General features: G+C 42.0%; 1 protein-coding gene across 1 annotated transcript in view; it reads right to left on the reverse strand.

Moving 5' to 3' along the window:
• The window catches only part of LOC139747132 (uncharacterized), a 56416-nt gene that overhangs the window by 491 nt on the left and 37113 nt on the right, over positions 1–18812 (reverse strand). The window contains exons 8-9 of the mRNA XM_071659049.1: positions 16007–16103; positions 13356–13511 (exon numbers count right to left, since the gene is read on the reverse strand). Coding sequence (XP_071515150.1) covers positions 13356–13511; positions 16007–16103 — 253 coding nt within the window. The remainder of the gene's footprint in view (positions 1–13355; positions 13512–16006; positions 16104–18812) is intronic.

Below are 18812 nucleotides of genomic sequence, written 5' to 3' on the forward strand. Positions count from 1 at the left end.
TGTAGAATGCTCCTCATACACATCTGATCAGCACTTCCCCCGTGGATTATACTCTGATTGACGTAAAACTGTAAGATACAAAATATCTTTAGAAGTATGATGAGGTGGTGGTACATGATAGAGTAATACTGGGGTATCTTTTGTATTTGACGGAGGTCGTGGTGTAGCGCATGCGTCACTGACCGTGATGAGGCGCGTGAAAGAGAGACTTTTGGATGTTGATGTGCTGAGGGGGGGTAACTGGAGGGATGTCTGATCATTATCTTGTGGAAGCGAAGCTAAAGATTTGTAGAGCTTTTCAGAAAGGAGGAGAGATTGTTGGAGTGAAGGGAGTGATGAAAGTGAGTGTGCTTGGAAAGGAGACTTGCGTGAAGAAGGAGCAGGAGAAATTGAGTGCAGAATAGAAAAAAGTGAAAGCAAATGACGCAAGGGGAGTGGGGAAGGAATGGAATGTATTTAGGGAAGCATTGATGGCTTGAGCAAAAGATGCCTGTGGCATAAGAAAGGTGGGAGGCGGGCAGATTAGAAAGGGCAGTGAATAGTGGGATGAAGAAGCTTGTTAGTGAGAGCGAAGAGAGAGGCATTTTGACGGTTTTTGCCGGGAAGTAGTGCAAATGACTGGGAGATGTATAAAAGAAAGAGGCAGGAGGTCAGGAGAAAGGTGCAAAAGGTGAAAAATCGGGCAAAGGAGAGATGGGGTGAGGGGGTATCGTTAAATATTAGGGGTAATAAAAAGAAATTTTAGAAGGAGGTAAATAGAGTGCGTAAGACAAGAGAACAAATGGGGACGTCGGTGAAGGGGGCTAATGGGGAGGTAATAACAAGTAGTGGTGAAGTAAGAAGGAGATGGAGTGAGTATTTTGAAGGTTTGTTGAATGTGTTTGATGACATAGTGGCAGATATAGGGTGTGTTAGTCGAGGTGGTGTGAGAAGTGAGAGGGTTAGGGAGAACGGTTTGGTAAACAGAGAAGAGGTAGTGAAATCTTTGCGGAAGATGAAAACCGGCAAGACGGAGGATTTCGATGGTATTGCAGTGGAATTTATTACACAAGGGGATGACTGTGTTGTTCACTGCTTGGTAAGGATATTCAGTGTATGTATGGTTCATGTTGGAGTGCCTGAGAATTGGCGGCATGCATGCTTAGTGCCATTGCACAAAGGCAAATGGGATAAATGTGAGTGTTCGGATTACGGAGGTATAAATTTGTTGAGTATTCCTGGAAAAGTTATATAGGAGGGTATTGACTGAGAGGGCTAAGGCATATATAGAGCATCAGATTGGGAAAGAGCAGTATGGTTTCAGAAGTGGTAGGGGATGTGTGGATCAGGTGTTTGCTTTGAAGAATGTATATGAGAAATACTCAAAAAAAAGGTGACTTTGTTTGTAGCATTTATGGATCTGGAGAAGGCATATGAGAGTTGAGAGAGATGCTCTGTGGAGGGTATTAAGAGTATATGGTGTGGGAGGCAACTTGTTAGAAGCAGTGAAAAGTTTTTATCGAGGATGTAAGGCATGTGTACGTGTAGGAACAGAGGAAAGTGATTGGTTCCCAGTGAATGTCGGTTTGCGGCAGAGGCCCGTGATGTCTCCATGGTTGTTTGATTTGTTTATGGATGGGACTCTTAGGGAGGTGAATGCAAAAGTTTTGGAGGGAGGGTCAAGTATGCAGTCTGTCGTGGATGAGAGGGCTTGGGAAGTGAGGCAGTCGTTGTTAGCTGATGATACAGCACTGGTGGATGATTCGGGTGAGAAACTGCAAAAGCTGGTGACTGAGTTTAGTAAAGTGTGTGAAAGAAGAAAGCTGAGAGTAAATGTGAATAAAAGCAAGGTTATTAGGCGGTAAGCTTGAGAGACAAATTAACTGGGAGGTAAGTTTGAATGAACAAAAATTGATTTAGATATCTGGGAGTGGATTTAGCAGCGGATGGAACCATGGAAGCGGAAGTGAGGCATAGGTTGGGGCAGGGGGCGAAGGTTCTGGGACCGTTGAAGAATGTGTGGAGGGCGAGACATAATCTCGGAGAGAAAAAATGGGCATGTTTGAAGGAATAGTGGCTCCAAGAATGTTATTTAGTTGCGAGGCATCGGATTGTGCGGAGGAGGGTGGATATGTGGTGTGAGGTGGTTTGATCGAGTAAGTAATGAAAGGGTAAGAGAGATGTGTGGTAATAAAAAGATTATGGTTGAGAGAGCAGAAGAGGGTGTATTGAAATGGTTTTGTCACACGGAGAGAAATATTGAGGAAAGATTGACAAAGAGGATATATGTGTCAGAGGTGGAGAGAAGGAGGAGAAGTGGGAGACCAAATTGGAGGTAGAAAGATGGAGTGTAAAAGATTTTGAGCGATCGGGTCCTGAACATACAGGAGGGTGAAAGGTGTGCAAGAAATAGAGTGAATTGGAACGATGTGGTATACCTTTGCCGACTTGCTGTCAATTTATTGAACCAATTCAGGTGAAACGTCTTGGGTAAATTATGAAAAGTTTTGTGGGACCTGGATGAGAGCTAGAGACTGAGTGTGAGCGAATGTGGCCTTTATTGTCTTTTCCTAGCTCTACTTGGCGCGTGGGCAGGGGTAGGGTGTGCTGTTTCATGTGTGGCGGGCTAGCGACGAAAATGAATGAAGGCAGCAAGTCTGAATATGTACATGTGTTTATATGTATATGTCTGTGTATGTATATGTTTCCATACGTTGAAATGTATAGGCATGTATATGTGCCTGTTTGAGCTTTTATGTATATGCATATGTATGTGGGTGGGTTGGGCCATTTTTTCGTCTGCTTCCTTGCGGTACCTCGCTAACGCGGGAGACATCGACAAAGAATAATCAGTAGTTAAATGAAAAAAAAAAAAAAAAAAAAAAAATATATATATATATATATATATATATATATATATATATATATATATATATATATATATATGTATATATATATATATATATATATATATATATATATATATATATATATATATATATATATTTTTTATTTTTTGCTTTGTCGCTGTCTCCCGCATTTGCGAGGTAGCGCAAGGAAACAGAAGAAAGAAATGGCCCAACCCACCCCATACACGTGTATATACACACACGTCCACACACGCAAATATACTTACCTATACATCTCAATGTACACATATATATACAGACACAGACACATACATATATACCCATGCACACAATTCACACAGTCTGCCTTTATTCATTCCCATCGCCACCTCGCCACACATAGAATACCATCCCCCTCTCCCCTCATGTGTGCGAGGTAGCGCTAGGAAAAGATAACAAAGGCCCCATTCGTTCACACTCAGTCTCCAGCTGTCATGCAATAATGCCCGAAACCACAGCTCCCTTTCCACATCCAGGCCCCACACAACTTTCCATGGTTTACCCCAGACGCTTCACATGCCCTGATTCAATCCACTGACAGCACGTCAACCCCGGTATACCACATCGATCCAATTCACTCTATTCCTTGCCCGCCTTTCACCCTCCTGCATGTTCAGGCCCCGATCACTCAAAATCTTTTTCACTCCATCTTTCCACCTCAATTTGGTCTCCCACTTCTCCTCGTTCCCTCCACCTCCGACACATATATCCTCTTGGTCAATCTTTCCTCACTCATTCTCTCCATGTGCCCAAACCATTTCAAAACACCCTCTTCTGCTCTCTCAACCACGCTCTTTTTATTTCCACACACCTCTCTTACCCTTACATTACTTACTCGATCAAACCACCTCACACCACACATTGTCCTCAAACATCTCATTTCCAGCACATCCACCCTCCTGCGCACAACTCTATCCATAGCCCACGCCTCGCAACCATACAACATTGTTGGAACCACTATTCCTTCAAACATACCCATTTTTGCTTTCCGAGATAATGTTCTCGACTTCCAAACATTCTTAAAGGCTCCCAGAATTTTCGCCCCCTCCCCCACCCTATGATTCACTTCCGCTTCTATGATTCCATCCGCTACCAGATCCACTCTCAGATATCTAAAACACTTTACTTCCTCCAGTTTTTCTCCATTCAAACTTACCTCCCAGTTGACTTGACCCTCAACCCTACTGTACCTAATAACCTTGCTCTTATTCACATTTACTCTTATCTTTCTTCATGCACACACTTTACCAAACTCGGTCACCAGCTACTGCACTTTCTTGCATGAATCAGCTACCAGCGCTATATCATCAGCGAACAACAACTGACTTACTTCCCAAGCTATCTCATCCACAACAGACTGCATGCTGCCCCTCTTTCCAAAACTCTTGCATTTACCTCCCTAACAACCCCATCCGTTAACAAATTAAACAACCATGGAGACATCACACACCCCTGCCGCAAACCTACATTCACTGAGAACCAATCACTTTCCTCTCTTCCTACACGTACACATGCCTTACATCCTCGATAAAAACTTTTCACTGCTTCTAACAACTTGCCTCCCACACCATACATTCTTAAAACCTTCCACAGAGCATCTCTATCAACTCTATCATATCCATAAATGCTACATACAAATCCATTTGTTTTTCTAGGTATTTCTCACATACATTCTTCAAAGCAAACACCTGATCCACACATCCTCTACCACTTCTGAAACCACACTGCTCTTCCCCAACCTGATGCTCTGTACACGCCTTCACCCTCTCAATCAATACCCTCCCATATAATTTACCTGGAATACTCAACAAACTTATACCTCTGTAATTTGAGCATTCACTCTTATCCCCTTTCCCTTTGTACAATGGTACTATGCAAGCATTCCGCCAATCCTCAGGCACCTCACCATGAATCATACATACATTAAATGACCTTACCAACCAGTCAACAATACAGTCACCCCCTTTTTTAATAAATTCCACTGCAATACCATCCAAACCTGCTGCTTTGCCGGCTTTCATCTTCCGTAAAGCTTTTACTACCTCTTCTCTATTTACCAAATCATTTTCCCTAACCCTCTCGCTTTGCACACCACCTCGACCAAAACACCCTATATCTGCCACTCTATCATCAAACACATTCAACAAACCTTCAAAATAATCATCTCCTTCTCACATCACCACTATTTGTTATCACCTCCCCATTAGCCTCCTTCACTGAAGTTCCCATTTGCTCCCTTGTCTTACGCACTTTATTTACCTCCTTCCAAAACATCTTTTTATTCTCCCTGAAATTTAATGATACTCTCTCACCCCAACTCTCATTTGCCCTCTTTTTCACCTCTTGCACCTTTCTCTTGACCTCCTGCCTCTTTCTTTTATACCTCTCCCAATCATTTGCATTTTTTCCCTGCAAAAATCGTTCAAATGCCTCTCTCTTCTCTTTCACTAATAATCTTATTTCTTCATCCCACCACTCACTACCTTTTCTAATCAACCCACCTCCCACGCTTCTCATGCCACAAGTATCTTTTGCGCGAACCATCACTGCTTCCCTAAATACATCCCATTCCTCCCCCACTCCCTTTACCTCCTTTGTTCTCATCTTTTTCCATTCTGTACTTAGTCTCTCCTGGTACTTCCTCACACAAGTCTCCTTCCCAAGCTCACTTACTCTCACCACTCTCTTCACCCCAACATTCTCTCTTCTTTTCTGAAAATCCCCACAAATCTTCACCTTCGCCTCCACAAGATAATGATCAGACATCTCTCCAGTTGCACCACTCAGCACATTAACATCCAAAAGTCTCTCTTTCGTGCGTCTATCAATTAACACGTAATCCAATAACGCTCTCTGGCCATCTCTCCTACTTACATACGTATACTTATGTATATCTCGCTTTTTAAAACAGGTATTCCCAATCACCAGTCCTTTTTCAGCACATAAATGTACAGGCTCTTCACCATTTCCATTTACAACACTGAACACTCCATGTATACCAATCATTCCCTCAACTGCCACATTACTCACCTTTGCATTCAAATCGACCATCACTATAACCCGGTCTTGTGCATCAAAACCACTAACACACTCATTCAGCTGCTCCCAAAACACTTGCCTCTCATGATCTTTCTTCTCATGCCCAGGTGCATGTGCACCAATGATCACCCATCTCTCTTCATCAACTTTCAGTTTTACCCATATCAACCTAGAATTTACTTTCTTACACTCTATCACATACTCCCACAACTCCTGATTCAGGAGTAGTGCTGCTCCTTCCCTTGCTCTTGTCCTCTCACTAACCCCTGACTTTACTCCCAAGACATTACCAAACCACTCTTCCCCTTTTCCCTTGAGCTTCGTTTCACTCAGAGCCAAAACATCCAGGTTTTCCTCAAACATACTGCCTATCTCTCCTTTTTTCTCATCTTGGTTACATCCACACACATTTAGACACCCCAATCTGAGCCTTCGAGGAGGATGAGCATTCCTCGCGTGACTCCTTCTTCTTTTTCCCCTTTTAGAAAGGTAAAATACAAGGAGGGGAGGGTTTCTGGCCCCCCGCTCCCGTCCCCTTTAGTCGCCTTCTACAACACGTGAGGAAAAGGTGAAAACAAAGGAGGTAAGGGGAGTAGGGGAGGAATGGAATGTAATTAGGGAAGCAGTGATGGCTTGCGCAAAAGATGGTTGTGGCATGAGAAGCGTGGAAGGTGGGCAGACTAGAAAAGGTAGTGAGTGGTGGGATGAAGAAGTAAGATCATTAGTGAAAGAGAAGAGAGAGGCATTTGGACGATTTTTGCAGGGAAATAATGCAAATGAGTGGGAGATGTATGAAAGAAAGAGGCAGGAGATCAAGATAAAGGTGCAAGAGGTGAAAAAGAGGGCAAATGAGAGTTGGGGTGAGAGAGTATCATTAAATTTTAGAGAGAATAAAAAGATGTTTTGGAAGGAGGTACATAAAGTGCGTAAGACAAGGGAACAAATGGGAACTTCAGTGAAGAGGGCAAGTGGGGAGGTGATAAAAGTAGTGGTGATGTGAGAAGGAGATGGAGTGAGTATTTTGAAGGTTTGTTGAATGTGTTTTTTGCTTTCCGAGATAATGTTCTCGACTTCCAAACATTCTTTAAGGCTCCCAGGATTTTCGCCCCCTCCCCGACCCTATGATTCACTTCCGCTTCCATGGTTCCATCCGCTGCCAGATCCACTCCCAGATATCTAAAACACTTTACTTCCTCCAGTTCTTCTCCATTTGAACTTACCTCCCAATTGAATTGACTGGTTGAGAGAGCAGAAGAGGGTTTGAAATGGTTTGGGCACATGGAGAGAATGAGTGAGGAAAGATTGACCAAGAGGATATATGTGTCGGAGGTGGAGGGAACGAGGAGAAGTGGGAGACCAAATTGGAGGTGGGAAGATGGAGTGAAAAAGATTTTGAGTGATCGGGGCCTGAACATGCAAGAGGGTGAAAGGCGGGCAAGGAATAGAATGAATTGGATCGATGTGGTATACCGGGGTCGACGTGCTGTCAATGGATTGAATCAGGGCATGTGAAGCGTCTGGGGTAAACCATGGAAAGATCTGTGGGGCCTGGATGTGGAAAGCGAGCTGTGGTTTCGGGCATTATTACATGGCAGCTAGAGAGTGAGTGTGAACGAATGTGGCCTTTGTTGTCTTTTCCTAGCGCTACCTCGCACACATGACGGGGGAGGGGGATGTTATTCCATGTGTGGCGAGGTGGCGATGGGAATAAAGGCAGACAGTATGAATTATGTACATGTGTATAAATGTATATGTCTGTATGTGTATATATATATGTGCATATTGAAGTTTATAGGTATACATATTTGCGTGTGTGGACGTGTATGTATATACATGTGTATGGGGGTGTGTTGGGCCATTTTTTTCGTCTGTTTCCTTGCGCTACCTCGCAAACGCGGGAGACAGCGACAAAACAAAATAAATGAATAAATAAATAAATATTTATGTATATATATATATATATATATATATATATATATATATATATATATACATATATATATATATATATATATATATATATATATATATATATATATATATATATATATATATATGTATATATATATATATATATATATATATATATATATATATATATATATATATATTTCTTTCTTTCATACTATTCGCTGTTTCCCGCATTAGCGAGGTAGCGTTAAGAACAGAGGACTGGGCCTTTGAGGGAATATCCTCACCTGGCCCCCTTCTCTGTTCCTTTTTTTGGAAAATTTAAAAAAAAAAAAAAAAAAAAAATGAGAGGGGAGGATTTCCAGCCCCCCCCGCTCCCTTCCCTTTTAGTCGCCTTCTACGACACGCAGGGAATACGTGGGAAGTATTCTTTCTCCCCTATCCCCAGGGATAATATATATATATATATATATATATATATATATATATATATATATATATATATATATATATATATATATATATATATATATATATATATAAATATCGGTGATGGAATGGTCTTGACCAGGGCATTAAACTGGTCTAATAAAGCTAACATAAACACACACGCACACACACACACACACACACACACACACACACACAAACACATACATCAACAACAACAGACACGAATGATTCATTATTCTAGCAAGACAGGCAGGGATCGCTGCTTCCTCCATCTTTGATGATCCGAGTTATAATGGTAGAACGGTGAGTGAAGAGGTACCCCCTGGGTGCAATACTTCTTCAATCCATCATTAACATGTGACTACGTTGGTGTAATATGACAGTTGGACGTTAGAACTTCGTGGCCTGGAACGATATCACATTCTGTAAGATGATTTTTTGTTGTGTTCTAAAAGAACCGTTGACAAGCAAATCATGTGACTGAGTGAGGGTAAGTGCATGACAGAGTTTTTGGAGTAAAATGTTCAAAGCAATGAATGAAGAAAAAAGAGGTGGAAAGCATCTATTGGTAGCAGGTGACTCTACTAATCGACATCTGACAGAATCAGTATTTTGTATTAATTGTTTTGTTTAACTCATATTGATTCACTGACTTATCTTTGATCGTCGAAAATTATGTTATGCAAAGCAAAGTTGTCAGTGATATTTTTCTTGAGGATTTTTATTACCCTGAAAAAAAAAGAATCTATTTTATCTATGCATTAGATTAAGGCTGTGTGCAAAATGTTTATGATGAGATGTGAATCCATACACGGGAACTTATCTCTACCTTACTGTTGTGATCAATGCCCATAGGAAGGAAGGCTGAAAGGAAACATGTGAATCTTAAAGGGATAGAAAGAAAACCTCAGTTAAAAAGTAAACGATGATTAATCAGACACCAAAAGATTCGAAGAATTATAAGATGACAGAGACAGAATCAGAAGTTAACACACAACTTATAATCTGACTCAAAAGCAAGAAATTACATTGCACTAGTTCGTAATAATCATAAAACTTGAGTTACAAACATATCCAAAATAACAGTCGACAGTTGGCAGGTTGACAGCAACTTGTGCTAGTCGGTGGTTGGGGCTAAACTGAGTCTTAATTGTCCCACTGCTCTCAATCGCTTCTAAGGCGTGAAGCAAACAATATGGACTTCGATTCACTTAAATGTAAAGATAACTTTTGTTTGTTAACCGATGATTAAATAGATCCAACCCCAATCACAAGGTCTCCGCTACCACTTATTTATTCTTTCCTGTTACCATCAGAGTCACTGCCACGATCTTTTCCTTCACGTACACCAGGCAAAAGAGGTCCGAGTTTGGAGCCTTGTGGAACTCCTCACATCAGACAGTTTACCATCAACATCAACGTCCTTTCCTACCAGTTCGATATGACGTAAACCAAAGTACACAATTTACATTGAGACCAAGAAATTTAAGTGAAGACAGGAAAAAATAGTTTTATGCTATACTGAAAGCTATTTGGAAAGCTGATTTAACAATGATTACATTTATCACTGAATGTGATGTATTTTATTTTCATTTTGCTTTGTCGCTGTCTCCCGCGTTAGCGAGGTAGCGCAACGAAACAGACAAAAAAATGGCCCAACCCACCCACATACATATGTATATACATACACGTCCACACACACAAATATACATATCTATACATCTCATCGTATACATATATATATACACAGACATATACATATATACACATGTACATAATTCATACTGTCTGCCTTTATTCATTCCCATCGCCACCCCGCCACGCACAAAATAACGACCCCCTCCTCCCGCATGTGCGCGGGTTAGTGCTAGGAAAAGACAACAAAGGCCACATTCGTTCACACTCAGTCTCTAGCTGTCATGTAATAATACACTGAAACCACAGCTTCCTTTCCATATCCTGGCTCCACAGAACTTTCTAAGGTTTACCCCAGACGGTACACGCGCCCTGGTTCAATCCATTGACAGCACGTCGACCCCTGTATACCACATCGTTCCAATTCACTCTATTCCTTGCACGCATTTCACCCTCCTGCATGTTTAGGCCCCGACCACGCAAAATCTTTTTCACTCCATTTTTCCACCTCCAACTTGGTCTCCCACTTCTCCTCGTTCCCTCCACCTCTGACACATATATCCTCTTGGTCAATCTTTCCTCACTCATTCTCTCCATGTGACCAAACCATTTCAAAACACCCTCTTCTGCTCTCTCAACCACGCTCTTTTTATTACCACACATCTCTCTTACCCTATTATTACTTACTCGATCAAACCACCTCACACCATATATTATTCTCAAACATCTCATTTCCAGCACATCCACCCTCCTCTGCACAACTCTATCTATAGCCCATGTCTCGCAACCATATAACATTGTTGGAACCACTATTCCTTCAAACATAAAATGTGATGTAACGTGAGATATCTGTTCATCAGGCAGAGGTGGAAGTTAATGATCTCAATCTAGACTGAATCTCATACAACGGAATACAACAAGGTACTCATACAACTGGTTGTACACAATACGTTTGAACCATTTAGGTATCATAGCAACAGCGGAGACGGGCTTCTAGTTACCTGTATCTGTTTTGTTCTTCATGTGCAAAGCCACAACCATAGCCATCTTCGGATTATGAGGTATAATACCTGTATCTAGAACCATATTTGCCATACGAGCAAGTGGTGAAGCAGCCACTGAAGAATTATACTTTATAAATCTGGTTAGAAAGTCGTCTAAGCCGGTAATCTTAATTGTTCTCACGTTACGTTGAATCGTACAGACTTGGTCATCTACCTGTAGCAGCGGGTAAACCAAACTTATTGTCTACAATGTTTCTACCACGTCACTTGTGGTGTACCCGCACGAGACTTCATTTGGTCTCCTCTCTCAGAGACGCTCTTGAGCGGACAGTAGGTCACCACACACCTCCGATGATTGAAGAGCACCACATCCCCAGCTAACTCTGCTCGCAGAAGACCACTAACTCCACACACACACACACACACACACACACACACACACACACACACATACACACACACACACAAAGATCACCCTACTGATACCCTGGTACATAACAGTTATCCCTTACGCTGCATTTTATGTAAACCCAGTAGTATTCGTGGTCAACCAAACAAAATGAACAACCCGATCTAATCCTTATGATCTAACACAACCGACAAATTGTTTACAACCAATATTAACACTTATCGCTCTGACATAAGAGTACAACACAGTGATGGATAACGCAAGTAGAAGTCTGTTACAGACTTACAGTTATCAGTTACTGTAGGTGGGGCAGTTCAGCAGGTAAGCAGTTTCACAAGACTACCTGCTGGTACGGCAACCAGTTATGTTCGACTGAGCCAACGTGATGCCTCCCACTACCATACACACACACACAGATATAAGATAAGAAGGATCTTGTGCACTGTGATGACTACGTGTGTAACCTGTAGACGACCTGCTGCCCTGAGCTGCTGTTTCTCTCTCTCTCTCTCTCTCTCTCTCTCTCTCTCTCTCTCTCTCTCTCTCTCTCTCTCTCTCTCTCTCTCTCTCTCTCTCTCTCTCTCTCTCTCTCTCTCTCTCTCTCTCTCTCTTACTTTCTTCCTTCACGATATTACCCGCTCTCACTCCTCAGCTAATCTCGTCTTATCCCGTGTTTCACCTCAACCAATCATCTCTCTGCCCTTCGACTTGCTGTGCCGTTGTGTATACTACACACTTGTAGCCACAGGAACAAATGACACTGCTAACTAGGTAGTTTAAACTGTCGTAGTTTATCACCCTAATGCGATAGTGGGTATACTGGGAAACGCGAAACTTACTGCGTTGTACTTGAAATATTGTTCATCAGGTGTTGAAATATTCCTTATTGCTTGGCAGGCCACTTGAAATGTTGCGGTGTGTCATACGAGGAAGGTATAGTGCAAGTGGAGTGGAAGGCGGGTGTGTCTTTAAGAAAGGATACTACAAAATTGAGATGAACTACACAAGCCGATGTCTTTGATAAGCGTGGTATGTAATACATTGAAAAAGTAAATTAGAAACCGAGACAATGAATACTCACAAAGAAAAGTACTGAAGCGTGAAATAACACATATCTAGGGAAAGGAGGCCATGCATATTAAATCTTTTAAACTTTTATGAGAAAGTTAACATCTTTTGTAAAGCAGGATTGATGGATTGTTTGATCCTGGACTGCCAGAGAACGTTTAATGCTGTGTCACATCAGAGGACGGTAAGGAAGCAGGATTATCTGGCGGGAATGATGGACAGATCATTGCTCTCGTGGAAGGGAACAAAGATCACATATGAGAGGAGCCTTCCCAATAAAGGTTGGGGTTATGAATGGCTTCCTCTTGTTCGAAGTTAACCCTTTCCTTGATCAATATAGATGATCTGCCAAAGAAGTGGAATGATACCTGAACATATCTGCGTATGATGCTGAGGTAACGAGGCAAGCAGAGAAATAAGGGTGTACGACTCAAACTACAAAGTGGAGTTGGTTCACATGTTTAACAAAGCTGGCTCAAGTAAATGCCAAGTAATGGGGAGAACAAGTCTCGATATTACTCATTTATGATGACATATCTTCCTGGTTCTTAACCATTATCCAACTCATACTTCTCCTTCTTGACATGCTCAATCTATAACTAACTCTATTATTGATAAAGCCACTTTTTGGTACTAAATTTGCCTCAGATTCAGTTTTAAACAATCATACTTCTAACCTTCTGCCTCCACCTCCTTCCGCTGAACCTCTACCATCTCGTATATTCTCCCCACGCTGAGTATTCCAGGTCCTCTCTCTGTTGTAGGTGGACAAGAGTGTATGGCCCAGAAGGCACACCTCCTCGTCTTAAAGAAGCGTCCCTCAGAAGTAACCCCTACCTCTGCTGGCTTAATTAGTCTTTATCTATAACCTCAGAATGTCTAGGTGTAGCCCATCCCTTGAAATGGAGATTGATCTATTCCCTCTTACTATTGTCACATTGTTCTCACGTCTGCTCTCCCCAAAGTCTTCTAGACCCTCCGTGACTCTCATCTTTCGAACTGTTTGGAAGTTGTTCCTCTTCTTTCTGATCACCAGTAAGGATATCACAGTGCTGGTTCCACTGGTGTTGTTCTCTCCTGTGTAACGCACCTCCAGTCCTCTTCCTTCATGGATTTTGGTGAAACTTTTGTCGTAGATCTGGACATTGCTTTCTAACTCCTTTCCTCTTATTTTTCTGCATCTCTCTTTTCTATAATACGTCGTATCCACTCTGGTCGTTCTATTGCAGTACTTACTGATGGAGCGGCTTCCTTCTCCTATTCCATTAACAGTGGTGTTCCTCAGGTTTCTATCCTATCCCCAACTCTCTCTTTCTTTATATTCTACCTCTGACCCTATTCATTCATATGTCGATGATTCTTCTTTACATGATTCTGCTCACTATCCTTCCCCTCCTAATATTCCTTTTATTTCTCGCACTGAACATATTTCCCTCCTCATTTCTGACTGGAGCAGCATTACAGGACGGGAAAGCAGTGGACTAGTTCAGTTTAGCTGTGCCACAACTCAATGTCTCTCTTTGTTTCTAAGATCCATTTGTTTCCCGCTGTTCACCATGTTGTAAGTGACCGTACCCTCCTCTCTATCGCTCAACCGCCACATAAACTGTACCACGAAGTCTGCTTCCCAGACGCTGGGAGTGTGGCACACGTGCTGTGATCATTTTGATTGTCAGTGGCTCATTCATAGTCACAAGGATTCTATACGCCCTTGTATGAAGTACTGCTAACACCTATGGGGCAGCTCCTCCTCCACTTTCCCGTCTAATCTAGTCTCTTAACATCGCCTCTCCTGAACCATCGCTTTCTACACGACGCGAGTTTGCTGCTCTCTCTCTCTCTCTCTCTCTCTCTCTCTCTCTCTCTCTCTCTCTCTCTCTCTCTCTCTCTCTCTCTCTCTCTCTCTCTCTCTCTCTCTCTCTCTCTCTCTCTCTCTCTCTCTCTCTCTCCGTTGTTTTTTCTTCAGGTATCATTTTGGTCAGAGTTCTCATGATCTGTGCTTGTGTCGTCGCCCTTGAGGCTTGGACGCGCGTCCAACTGCTGCTTCCCACGACGTGCTTGTAGCGCTATGTCCCCGTGTGATGCATCTGTCTTACCTTGAAACGCTATGCTTTGGAATGACCTTCCTTCTTTTCTCTTTTATTTTCTTCTTTTCATAACTTTTCGACCTTTGAGGCTCAAGTTTACAAACACATGTGGAGCCCTACTTTATTTCGTTCATCCTAGAATTCGTTTCACTGTGGCACGTTTTGCCCATTCCATGTCGGTTACTGGATAAAAAAGGAAAATAAGCTGTTGAATGGGCGTGTTAGAGGATCTCGGGAGTCGATATTACATATGATTTGCCGTCAGATCTCCGCTAGGATAGATCAGAATCGTATTTAAGTGTATGGATCATGAAATACCTTGACTTCCGCCTTTACAGAAACACAGAGATCCTATGGAGAAGGTCCAGAGAATGGCTAAAAAGAGATGGTATGTAAAGTAATACAAGTAAGGTACAGTGAGAGGATAAGGCAATGAATTTACCCTCTTGGAACATAGAAGAGTAAGAGGTGACTCGATCATAACCTTTAAATTTCAGAACAACTTTCATGATGTCGACCGATGGAAATATAGAACAACCAGAGGATATAACAAGTAATTAGCAGCAAACTTGTTAGGGAAAATGTAACAAGGTGATTTCATATCAGAATAATGAATGAAATGAATAAGCTAAATGACAGTTTTAATTGCTGATAGTATACATGAACAGTAACAACATACACATGTACACAGACACACACACACATACATATATTCATACTTAAAATACACACACACACACAAACACACACACACACACACACACACACACACACACACACACACACTGGAAGAGTCATGTCATCATTATCATCAAGTCTTCTCATACCTTCCGTATCTTCTCCCAGTGATATTACTGGACGTCTCACCAACTGAGATCAGGAGTGTTTATACCATCTCCATTGTACCTAATCTCACCTACATCTCCCCAGCCTGGTCCTCCTCACTAGCATCTACGCAGAGAGATCAGTTAGATAGAGTGCAGGAAACGGGGATGTGGAATCATTCTGCTCCCGCCTTACATCTCACTGACCCTCTCCACCACCTCTAGCCAACACCAGCAGCTCACACGGTAGTTTGGCAATAGATTGTTGACATACCATGTTCAGAGACCTAAGGCTATGTGGTACGTCAGCTACTGTAGTACTGTAACTATTCATCATATGATGTTTAATTAAGATCACAATGTTTAAAACATTACATGAGTCTGTAAACATCCCTGTGTACCTGCCACCCTGGCTATCTAAACGTACCTCATCCAGATGCTTATCTGAGGTGTGGAGATATCCAGCTCACCCGGATCTTAAGCTCATGTATGATTAGTTTACCAGTAACTATAATGGTCTCCCAGTTATATCTGTAACACTCCAGCTGAATATTTTGAGCCAAATGGCTTCCCACCTCCAATAAACGGTTATTGATTTATCTATTTATATATAGTGTCATACACACAGGATCCTGCTACGTGTCACAACCAACACTTGCAGAAAACAACAAGGAAACAAATCACATACTTCTTCTATTTTCGAAGTCGAACACGTCTTGTGAGGGTGAAGCAGTCCCTCTGCAGTAGTCGGTGATGAAGAGAGTTCCTCCCGGCTTCAACCAGCCCTGCAACATCACAGGATAAGTCTCCAGTAGATAGTTATAGTTGAATCTATTTCATTCTGGTTAAGCCTTCGTTATCCAGGTTGAGTATTGAAGCTGTATTGTATCCATTCTATCAATTATAGAACTACAGCCCAACCGCATTTCCCCTGTACACATATCTAGTTGTGGCTGAAGCTGTGGCAGGTATCATACCTACCCTGGGAAGGACTGGGTTTATCGGGAGCGCCAGTCCTACCCTAGACAATACCATGTATGTAGGAAGTTTTAATCCCTATCCTGGGGAGGGTCGGGTTTATGGGGAGGTACCATTCCTACCCTGGAGACAGATGAGGTTATAGAGTGTGCCATCCTTACCTTGAAGAAGGCTGGGGTTGTGGTAGGCACCATCCATACCTCAAAAGGTCCGGGTTGTGGTAGGTATCATCCTGGATAAGTTTACAGGTCATACAAGAACACTCACATGGGGCAAGACGATAATATTCAGCTGAGTATATACTGTTAGACAGTCTATCGTGACACATATAGACTATCATGTCAACACCTGATGGACAAGTTCCTGGCAGATGGTCATGGGTAATTCAGTTCCATTCTTGGTTAGCTTGGATACTGAGGCTGTATTATTGTCATTTTTTTCAATGAAGGAAATACAACCCAAATACTGTTCCTCTTATTGTTCTGGCCAGGCTGTTGGTGGAGGAATCATCTCTACGGGGCTGTTGGGGTACCATCATTATCCCTAGGGAATGTTGAGGGCCAGAATTAAGGGATATACAGTCCGGATCCTGCAGAGAGCAGGAGATGCAGGAAATGCCATACATACCCTGGAAAGGGCTGGGGATGTGAGAGGTATGAGAGGCACCATTTGTACCCTAGAGATGGCCGGGGTTGTGAAAGGTACCAACCTCACCCTGAAGGGCTGTGGAAGGTGTAACCTCAGTCCTGGTTAGGTTAGGATAGGTTAGGTTAGGTTAGGTTAGGTTAGGTTGGGTTAGGTTAGGTTAGGTTAGGTTAGGTTAGGTTAGGTTTTGTTAGGTTAGGTTAGGTTAGGTTTTATTAGGTTAGATTAAGTAATGTTAGGTTAGGACAGGTTAGGTTAGGGCCGAGTTTGTGGGAAGTACTGCTCCCGCTCTGGTGAGGGACAGGGGTGTTGGAGGTACTATCCATGAGAGGGTTGGGGATGTGGGGGTACTATCACTACTGGATAGGAGCGGAGTTGTGGGAGGTACCAACCCTACCATGGAGAGAGCCGTGGGTTGTGGGAATACTATTCCTACCCTGCAGGGGATCAGGGTTGCAGGTGGTGCCATCATCACCTGGGCAGAGTTAGGGTTGTAGGAGATACTGTCCCTACCCGATACAGGTCTCACAAACAATACAGAAGACTTAAAGAAAACGCTCAGCTGAGCATACTGGCCTCAGTCTGTCTTTGTGACATCAATATATAACGAAGGCAACAGCTTTAGCACATCTACATCTTTACCTGTACTACTGCGACACTCTGACTCTCCTTCAGCTTTCCTCTATATAACCAAACATTTTGTGTTCTATGTGTTCGATCCTTGAACAATCAACAGAAAACTTACGAAGGACCAATAAGAGGTCAAAATTGTGATGGTTTGTGTGGGAACAATGTTGCTGAAGTCATGATAGCTGTTCAGTTGTTAATTAAAGTTGAATTAAGTCAAGTCTAGATACTTTCGCTCTGGATTTTGACCAGTCACCACTGAACACATGATCTGTACAATTGGACTCGAAAAAGATGTTCTTTTCTAGATCTTTTAAATGATGTAAGTAAACCACAAAATTATGACATACAAAAATATGTATCTATCTGCAGAAAACGCGTTACTGTGTTAGATAACTAGATATAATCATATTAGGTGATATTTGCATCCTATTGTCCTATTCTCTATTCATACTGACCTCTATCTACTGCTCTCATAACACTACCAAACGAAAATTTTGTCTCATGAAAAAAAAATCATTTTTGCTGCACACTGAATTCAAATATGTTTTCAGAATTTCTCTATCACCAATATTTTTTTCTTCCAGCATATTCGCATATCATCGCTAACATTATATATGAACCAGTGCTCTACGGAGCATTTGAAACAAAAGGTTTAACAAACATAGCTATTTTCATTGTTTGTGGAGTGCAATAGCTTCTTGAAGGCAAAAACCTAGATAAATGAGTCACCAGGGCCCTGCAGAGACACGACTGGAAATGTTAGAATATTCAAACAGTGGCCACTCCTGAGTAGCAGTTTGCTGTAAGTTGCAAGTTAGAACTCAATATACAAACATTATCTTTTTTACTCTGTTGACAGGTTGTACTTTCGTGTATTCAAGTGTTATGCTGATACTCCATCCACCATCATAATGCCGCGAAACTGTGTAGATAGTCCGGATCCCTTCTGCTACATCTGCGGTGAATCGACATTTATATCGCAAACACGTACTTTCATACCCCTCATTAAAGATTGCTATGAGCGTTACTTTGGTTGTAAAGTGGTTGAACAGGATGAAAGTTGGACCTTCCATATTAGTTGTGTCGTATGTGTCAGGCTTCTCACAACATGTGCAAAAGGTTCATGCTGTATTCTTTTTGTCATTCCTATGGTTTGCAGAGAACCCAAAGATCACGCTTCGTCTTGCTGCTTCTGCCTGACTAATAAGAATAATATGACATCAAAATCCAAGCATACTATT

The sequence above is a fragment of the Panulirus ornatus genome, chromosome 67, assembly GCF_036320965.1.
Source record: "Panulirus ornatus isolate Po-2019 chromosome 67, ASM3632096v1, whole genome shotgun sequence".
NCBI classification, from domain to species: domain Eukaryota; kingdom Metazoa; phylum Arthropoda; class Malacostraca; order Decapoda; family Palinuridae; genus Panulirus; species Panulirus ornatus.